This window comes from Arachis hypogaea, chromosome 8 (genome assembly GCF_003086295.3).
Source record: "Arachis hypogaea cultivar Tifrunner chromosome 8, arahy.Tifrunner.gnm2.J5K5, whole genome shotgun sequence".
Lineage (NCBI taxonomy): Eukaryota > Viridiplantae > Streptophyta > Magnoliopsida > Fabales > Fabaceae > Arachis > Arachis hypogaea.
Genome location: NC_092043.1, coordinates 25,797,114 through 25,806,886, shown reverse-complemented (window position 1 = coordinate 25,806,886; position 9,773 = coordinate 25,797,114). Strand labels below are relative to the sequence as shown.

At 31.8% G+C, this 9,773-nt stretch overlaps 1 protein-coding gene across 1 annotated transcript; it reads right to left on the bottom strand.

Annotated features, from left to right (window-relative positions):
- Positions 1-351: 351 nt before the first annotated feature.
- On the bottom strand, positions 352-3,622 carry LOC112706579 (uncharacterized). Its single transcript, XM_025757964.3, has 10 exons — positions 3,331-3,622; positions 3,013-3,137; positions 2,753-2,865; positions 2,469-2,671; positions 2,082-2,366; positions 1,947-2,005; positions 1,743-1,779; positions 1,581-1,652; positions 1,349-1,499; positions 352-1,252 (listed from the first exon to the last, which is right to left on the bottom strand). Exons 2-10 carry the CDS (start codon positions 3,119-3,121, stop codon positions 710-712), a joined length of 1,572 nt encoding a protein of 523 aa, XP_025613749.1. The 5' UTR covers positions 3,122-3,137; positions 3,331-3,622; the 3' UTR covers positions 352-709.
- Positions 3,623-9,773: the final 6,151 nt, after the last annotated feature.

Genomic DNA, 9,773 nt, shown 5'->3' with positions numbered 1-9,773 from the left:
TTTTTGTTATTTAGAACTAATTAGTTAAAGTTCGAAATTTTTAGAGACCTAACTGTTATTTTACTCTTTTTATTATTTTTATTGTATCTTTAGAAAAAAATTAAAAATAGGCAAAAAATAAAAATATAAATTATAAGTACCCTAATAATTTATTTGTATATTATTTTTGCCAATCTATGTGTAAATTTGTGCAATATAAATATAAATTATACAGTAAACTCGTGCATATGTGTGTTAAAAAGAACTAATATGTGAAGTAATCCTCTAAGATTTGAAAATAATAAAAATTTGTTAAAAATGAAAGTATTTGATTTGAATTTCATTGAGACTAATAGAAAAAACTGCAACTTCTTGAAGCAAAGGAGATTATAATAATCTTGAACTAGTATTATTTGATGAGTTTGGTACATCTGTATGGTGTTGAGGTATATATAGTATGGGGTTGGTTCCCTCTTTTTTATTTATATCATATATTCTAAATGAAATTTTTACAAAAAATGTGTCACAATTTAGTGTAACCTAAAATTCATATCACCAAGGTAACTAAATTCTAAACACCTTTGAGGACTAAAAAAACTGTGTATCAGTGTATGTACAATTTGGAAGTTGTTTGCACATTTTGCTTTCTGATATCTTTTCTCTGTTTCTAATCTAAGTATAAATTGTCTTACCGTAGTTGTAGTCGTTTAATTCATGTAGTCGACTTTTCCTAGTGGAATACGACTTTGTTGTTATAGTTGTTATTAACAACTTTAGTGGAGCCTAATTCCAAGTTACTGGGTTGTGTTGCACAATGTGGCTCAACATGAGCCTTTAGAGTCCACAGTAGAACCAAAACCAGCATGATCACAGAAACAAGAACCATTCCAGACCACACCATCTTTGCATATCTCTTCAATGGATTGCAGTGTTTGACAAGAATTTCAGAGAATGCATCCTTCACAATCTGGCATTCCAACAAGTTCTCCATGCTTGGATATACATTTAGTAAGTCCTGAATTGAACTTGTGAATGCTTCAACTCTCACATATTCACTTCCACTTATTATGAAACTGCTTCCACTTTCACTGCCACATGTTCCATCAGAGCATGTAAAAGGCTTTAGTACCTTTGCAATGTCTCCTATTCTTATGGTGTTGGCAGGGCAGTTCTGTGGCTGGTATAGATACTCCGGCGGCGCCGAGAAAGGGTTGCAAACATGAACAAGATTTGGATATGATGTTGCCTGCATGCCTGATATGTTTTCATTCACCTGCACAATTACCATAACATGTGACACCAATACTAAAATAGTTACATAGGGATTACTATTAGTGTTGAATCAACATTTGATTGATGCAAATTATACCTTATTTACAAGGTTATAGATTCCAGCACTAACACCAGACAGGACTGATTTTGCTGAGAGCAATTCATCACAAGGAAGTATGGAACTTAAGCTGTTATTGTATGGATTTTCTTGAAAGTTGTCAAGTGCTGTGCAAGCATCACCAGAAAATCTGCAATATGGTGGAACTTTTTAGTTAGTTAAGGTTGAGAACTATTGAGAATGAGTAATGCAGATTGGAATTGGAGTTTACTTTTCTAAGAAGAAATAGATCCCAAAGAATATCCAGCATATCACTGTCATCAACCAGCAAAGTGTGATTAACCTGTGAAGAACAAAAGGGTAACACAAAATTTAGATTTTTGACAGATAAATAGCATTAAGCTTCCAAGCAAATGCAGTTCAGCTTGCTTACAAGTAAAGTGCTCGTCGCAACCTCAGTACTCCGGAAACTGCACATAAAAATCCAAACATTTATGAGAATCATGTGTCATATACAAAAATTGCTTGAAGCAGGAGCTACAAAGTAGTCTCTTAGGATTTGAAATGATGAATTCATTCCACACCATTCAAAAACTTGTATAGGAGGACTAATTATTATAAACCAAGTGGGACATACCTGACAAAACTGTCACTGCAACCAAGTTGAAGCTCATAATCACAATGGTAATCACAAATCTGCAATTAGAAGCATTCCACTATTATTGCAATGTACTGCATTATTCATAAGAGACAGAGAGGAATGAATTCTTACACAAGTTTCAAGCCCTTGTTGATAAGGAGCCTATTCTTGCTAGCTTCCTTTTCAATATTTGCAGATGCATCATCAAGCCTCTCAGTTGTTGAGTCAAGTCTCACAGAAACCACAGCATTATTGACATTGTCTTCCATCAAGTTACTCTCCATGTCTTTTAATGCTCCTGCTGTGTTGTTTATTGTTTCTGATGCCTCATTTGCTGTCTTTATTATAATTCCAACTGAACTTTCTGCTTCAGAATGGAATCTTGCACTCCCAGCAAGAACAAGCCCAGTTGCAACTCTACAAAATCAAACATCCATGCATACATGAATTGTGGAAAGCCATGGAATTTGTCAAGGAGAGTGAGTTGGCTCGATGTCCGAGGACGAATGAATAACTTACATGGCTAATATGGTGAGCAATATAGCCAAAGTGATAATTGAAAGATCAAAACTCTTGTAAGGAAACACATTCTTCACCCTTTTTGGTTTCTCACTTTTGCCATAGAACTTGGTTGTTACTAACAAATAACCTCCATATAATGTTCCACACAAAAGGAAGAGGATCCCAATTGCATATCCATAAACTCCTGTGAAGATCACTGACTACAAAACATTAATTAAGTGTTAACAATATTTCATATATATCATTGGTCTATGAAACTTAGAGTTGAGAAAGATTTATACACTCCAATAGTGCTTGTTGGTGATGTCAAATCCTCCTTTGTACTTTCTGAAATTATCTAAAGGATCCACTCTAACAGTATTATCAAGCTGCCAAATCTGTTCTGGTGCATTATCTGCAACAAATATAGACATAATGTTCCTCATTTTTAGCCAATTTTGAAAGACATGGAGAATATGCAACATTAATTATTATTAGTCCTTCAAGTAATACAGCTTTCAACAAAGGTATAGAAGAAAATCTGAAAGAAACCATATATTACCTGATGGAGAATCAGCTGGTGGAATAACTTGAGCAGCAATTTGTGGTAAAATCAACACCATAATCACTAAAACAGAAACTAGGCCTTTGATTGCATTGGCTACAACCATCTCTTTTAAGATTAATCTGCCAATCAATGTTTTCATATCCATTAGAGAATTTGATATGTCTATACAATCATGTTAGAACCATTAGGTAGAAGGAGTAATGGCTTAGGAAAAAGAAAAAAACATTTGAAGGCTTTCCTTTTTACATAGAATAAGTTGGTTACAAGGAAAGAACATTTGTGACTGTTGTTTAGTGCATGAAAGTAACTTACCTCAGAAAGAAACTGAGAGAGAGAAAACCGAAAGTTACTGGAAAATTATTAAACTGTTCCCAAAAACCTGCAAGAATCTCTGCCTAAAATTTTCTCTTTGGAGAAAATACTTGGCTTGTGGCTTAAATGAACCATAAGACACTCAAAAACCCTTTTTAATCTGCAGAGTTTGCATGTGATGTGAAAACACCCATGTAGCTTTTTTCCCTTCTCAATATTCTCCAAAACTAATAAGTAATAGTGTTATAGAAACCTTTCACACTCTGATCTTTCAAAACTCAATAGGGTGCTTAAAAAGTGTATATATATATATGTATATATAACATATGAAAACACCTGGAAACTCATCAAGACTACTATTCAAGTGCCAAATTGTTTAATAAAAAGTACAAGAATCCAAATCCAACCTCAACTAGAACACTTTTAAGATTTTTCTGATGCTCTAAATCGTCATTTCTTATCAACTAAAAGACCTTGATGGGTTAGTTGGTTAATTAAATATTAATCAAGATTAGATTTTGCATAGTTTTGGCACAACTTTTTAAATTTATAGTCAACCCCTTGTCAGCAAAATTGAATTTTACTGCTTTAAACTTTAATTGGTGATTAAGAAGAAGAAAAAAATTTCTACCTAAAGTGATAGGTAAGGTTTCAAAACTTGTATAGTAACTTTACTGAAAAAATAAGACTCCAAAAACAAAGTGTCAATGAAATAATATTAGTGATAATAAAATAACATACAAAACCGTGTCAAACACTCTAGTCAGAGGGTTATGTTCTCATTTCTCAGTGTCCAAATTTTCAACCTAAACCACTTCTGATCTGATACATAACAACTACAAAGAAGTCAAAAAAATGTCATTTAATTTAAAAAATCCTATGTGTATAAGGTCCTACTTTTTTGAAGGTGGTGCATCTGGTATAATTCACAAACAAAACCATAAATTTTCTTCATTTTTTCCCCTCTTAAAGTCAAATGATGACAAAGGGCTTGACTTTCTGGTCAAGGAAACAAACTAGCTAGTGGAATTAATATGTGGGTAGATATTTTTTTAAAATCCTCATTTTTTTTAAACTTTAGAATTTAGGGTTAGGATTTAGAATTTAGAATTTATTATTTAAATTTAATATTTAGGAATTAGAATTTAGAGTAAAAGAATAATTTAAAAAAAGTTGATTGATATTAGTTGAAAAATAGTTGATTTTCTAGTTGAATTCATATTATATATGTAAGTTAATTTCTATGCATTACCTAAATAGAATTGCACAAATATATAATGATTTTTTACCCCTTTTTTTGTGGTAATAAGCATATAATCTAGTAATAGGTGTGAAATCGATGAGGTTTAATTATTCTATTGGTCTTTATAGTTTTTTTGAATTTTTAATTAGATTTTTATATTTTTTTTTCAATTGAGTCCATATACCATATCAAATATTGTAATTAAGTTCTTATCGTGACAAAAATATTAAAATTAACAGAATATTCTATTAAACAGAACAAATATACTTAATACTTGACTGAATATTCTGTATAATTTAATAGAATATTCTATTAATTCTAACGTTTTTGTTACGGTAAAAATTTAATTATAAAATATGATATAATATAAAAATTTAATTAAAAAAATATAAGAACCTAATTAAAAATTTGATAAAATTATAATAATTAAATCAATCTGTTATATGGTAATATTAATACTATATTATATGGCATGGGTTATTTATGCACGTGGAAATCGAATTATTAGTTCATTCCATGAATTGCAAATAGCAGCCATTTTCTGCCGCAAAAATGGAAGGGTATCTATCTAATATAGTAATATATCTATCATATTCATATATTCATATATCAAGCAAGTTGCAGCAGCCAGGTTCTATAAAGTAGAAACTAAAAAAGGCAGACAAATAAATCCCAAAATGATATACAAATTATTAAATTAGTCATCCTTTAATAAGGTTCAATGAACAATTACTCATTTTTGGGTCTAATTAATAGTACATATGGTCATGGATCAAACACCTATGCTGACGTGGCATGAGTATTTTGTCAACTTGGACCAACAGTGATTGCCAATTTGATTAGTACGTACGAATCGGATTTGGAACTATATTAAATGTCTATTTAATTCATGTTTTTATTAGTATTTTTTATTTTTTATTAATTTATATAAAAATTATTAGATGTTTTAACTTATCTTTTTAATTATCTTTTTTGTTTTTTAAATAGATAAAAATTTATATTTTTTATCTTTCTAATGTTTAAAAAATATTAAATATATTTAAATTCTTATTTATTTAAGTATTAGAAAGATAATTAGAAAAATAAATTAAATTTTTTAATTATTACTCATATTTTATTATTCTAAAATGATATTATTTGTAAATTTTATCTTTTAATAGATATTTGACTAATTAATTCAAACAATGATTTATAATTAATATAATTTTAATTATTAAATATCAATTTTCATATAATTCCAAAGAATATAATTTTTTAAACAAAAAAAATTATTTTTATATCAAAATCAACCACTAAAATATCTAAATATATGTGTTGTTTAATTTATTTTCAATGTGTATTTTGTATTTTAACATATATTTTATATTAGTGATTGATTTTAGTATACACGTAGCATAGTTGCTTTTTAAAATATTCTGAGAGAAAAGAGGTATGTATACCGAAACCAAAACATGTTACATAAGTAATTTTTTACGTTGAAATGTTACCGGTTGTAATATAAAGTATTGTTTTGGTCCCTCACGTTGAGGGTCGGAATCAAACCCGTCCCTGATGTATCTTTTGATTTAAAATCATCCTTAACGTCTTTTTTCGTAATAAAATCGTCCTTTTAATTTTTTCTGGACAAAAATGCCCTCCACTACCACCAACACCTTTTCTTCAACCTTTCTCTTCTCCTTTCACTACCGCGAGCATCATGATCTTCAATCATCTTCGAAAGCAAACCCAGTTACGCAAACACCTAATTCCACTTGAAATCCCTAATTCCACAAACACCTAACAGTTACACTTGCAGTACACTGAAAGCAAACCCAGTTAACACACCAAAATTCCATTCAAATCAAAACCCATCAAAACCCACACAAAAACAAAAGTCTCATAGTGCAGAAGGTAACCAATTCCCCTGCAAGAACCACAGTGTATTTCACAAATTCAACAAATCCAAAAATCAATTCAACAAATTTAGAAATAAAAAATTCAACAAATCAACCCAAATTCAACAAATTCAATAACCAAATCAAAAAACAACAAATGAAAATCAGAAGCAGAGCCAGTTACAAATACAGAAGCAGAGACAGTCATAGAATTAGAAACAGAAACTCAAGCAGAAACAGATGTTACAAATACAGAAGCAGAGACAGTCATAGAATTAGAAACAGAAACTCAAGCAGAAACAGATGCAGAAGAAGAAGATGCTGATGCAGAAGCCGAAACTGCAGAAACAGATGCAGTAGAAGAAGAAGCAAAAGAAGAAACAGAAAAAACAGATGCAAAACCACCGGCGCTTGGCCACCCATCCCCAGCGGCGGCGACGGAGCGTCCGAGGACCGGCGACGCACTCCACCCTCGGATCCCTCTCTCTCCTCGACCACCCATCACCCGTGGACCGGCGACGAAGCATGCGCGGACCAGCTCAGCCTCGGATCCCTCTCTGTCTCCTTCGTGCGCGCCCTCCTCGCATAGTGCTCTTCTTCCCGGTGACGCACTCCACGGCGGCAGAAGCATGCATGAACGGTCCTTCCATCCATCGGTGCTCCCTCTCTCTTTCCCCTCTTCTCTTCACCCCGTCGTAGCCCCTCTCCTTTCTTCTTTCTTCCGGCGACAACGACGGCGACGACAACTCCAAACTTCGCCGGCGCTATCCCCTCTCCCCCCTGCCCCTTCCCCCTTTCCCTCCCCTCCCCTCCCCCCTTCGCATTTCCTTCCCCCCCCCCCTCAAAAAACGCGTTTCCTCCCCCCCCCCCAAAACGTGTTATTTTCCTTTTTTATTAAAGTAGGGGTATTTTAGGAATAAAATTAAATTTTTTTTTACAAAGGACGATTTTAATACAAAAAAACACGTTAAGGATGATTTTAAATTAAAAGATACATCAGGGACGGGTTCGATTCCGACCCTCAACGTGAGGGACCAAAACAATACTTATCCCTATAATATAATGATATTATTTGTAGATTTTATTTCTTAATGGATATTTGACTAATTAATTCAATAATGCATGAGATGTAAATATTTTATTTACAAATCATATTAATTAAGATAGATACACAATAAAAAAGATACAAATTAAATTTATTAGGATAATCTAATTTTCGTATAATTTTAAAAATATTTTTTTAAAATATTATGAGAAGATAAAAGTATACATACTGATATCATAACATTTTATTTCAATATTTTTAACGCTAAAATATTATTTGTTGTAAGATAATATAATGATGTCAGTATCATCGGATTAAATAAATATCATTAAATTTCTTACTACAAGTTTTCGCTTTAAAAGAGGGATATCGTCATCGGATAGGTGTCCAAGATGTCTTTCTAGCCAGGAATCAGTTTTACATTGTATTCGGGATTGTCCAAAAACTCAGCTTGGTTGGCATAAGTTGGATATTTCTTGTCATCCTTTGGATTTAAAAAACTGATTCTTGTATCATAGCAGAGAGCATCCGTTCAAGTTTTTTTCGGGACTTTGGTGGATATGGCGAGTAAGGAATAATGACATCTTTAATCCTCATGAAACTTGGCCTCCAGAAAAAGTGATTTGTCTTGCATTAATTTCAGAAAATTAGCTTAGGAATATTTTTGACTTACAACGTATGTCCCTTCCCTCTACTTTAAATGGTTTTTGGAATCCCCATCCATTGGTACTTTTAAGATTAATTATGATGCTAGTTATTTTGATTCGGGTGATAGTGTTGGTTTTGCTTGTGTTATTAGAGATTGTAATGGGAGTTGGCAAATGGGGTGTTTGGGAATGATTAAGAGTAATAGTATTCTTCAAGGAGAATTATTTGCTATTTGGAGAGGATATCTATTAGCTTAGGATGCGGGTCAACGAGATGTTATTTGTGAGATGGATTGTGTGAAAGCATTTAATCTTGTTACTCAAGATGGTTTTGGATTTATTGATCTATTGGTGCTCAAAATAAGAGATATCATGCATTGAAATTGACGTGTTGACTTTCGTTTGATTATGAGAGATGCAAACACGATGGCAGATACTATGGGCAAGATGGCGATGAAGTTACAACTTTCGCATGTGAAGCTTCTTTCACCTTGGGAGGAGTTTAAAAGTAGTCTTAAACGTGACTGTCCCTCTATTTAAGCAATTCCTTGTTTTGTTTGTTTTGTTTTATTTTATTTAGTTTATTTCAGTCAAAAAAAATATCATTAAAAAGTGATTTTGTTCACTCATATAGTTTTTTTTCTTTTTTATCAACTATCAAGATCAATTGTAACTTTTTTTTTACAAAAAAATATATTATTTTGAAATGGATAAAAGACTTATTATAAAATTGCACTTCTATAACCTAGCACACAAATTTTGACCATGCAAGGAAGGCTATTTTTCAAGAAGATAATAAAAGTGATTCCAACCGTGTGCTTTATCAATTTATATATTGTTCTATTCTTGAACACCAAGAATTATATAGTAATTGGAATATCTTACTTTAAGTGGCGTTTTGATCTTTATTAAATGATAACTTTGCCGAAAGCCATAAATTATCCATTGCATGTTGCTACGTGAGACAACGCCATTGCTTCCAATTAAACTTCATCTTTCATAAGCCGAAAGTAAATGCAAAATAGACTCCATCAAAAGCATTACAAGGAAGGTTCCATCATATTTGAAGTTAGAAGAGCCGTTGAAAAAGTCAACTATTTAGAACTTAGAATTAAAACTTTTTTAATAGCACCACAAATATGGTGTGTACTACACGTACTCTTGAAATGAACTCTAAATTCCAATCACAATTAACTAGTAATAATCATCATGAAAATGCTTAGTGGGGTAATATCAACCATCAACTTAATATTTGTGGCAAACTTCTTTGTCAAGACAGAGAAAAATAATGGAACAAATCATATTTCACTTGGGAAAACAATGAAATTTAACGTTACCCAGCGTATAAAAACAATTATATAGTTCACTATAACTAAAAATTATTTTATCATTATTATTATTAATTGTTTTACAGAAATAGTTAATGTCTTAATGACATAATACCATAACTTCTTGGCCAAGTAGCCTAAAACCTAATTCTTATATTTGGCCCCTCTCTTAATATTATTATATCTTTATTATCTGAGTTTTACAGTTCAAATGAAAATTGGAAATATGGGATTTGCAGGGGGAGAGGAGAATGCATAAACAGCACCTTAATGCAATCCAATTACACTTGAAGGAGACATGGGAAA

Coding starts and splice junctions, on each gene's coding strand:
- LOC112706579 (XM_025757964.3), bottom strand. CDS start 3,121: ATGGTTGTAGCCAATGCAATCAAAGGCCTAGTTTCTGTTTTAGTGATT. Junction 2,367..2,468: donor TTGCTCACCATATTAGCCAT/GTAAGTTATTCA, acceptor TTGATTTTGTAG/AGTTGCAACTGGGCTTGTTC. Junction 2,006..2,081: donor AACAAGGGCTTGAAACTTGT/GTAAGAATTCAT, acceptor TTCTAATTGCAG/ATTTGTGATTACCATTGTGA.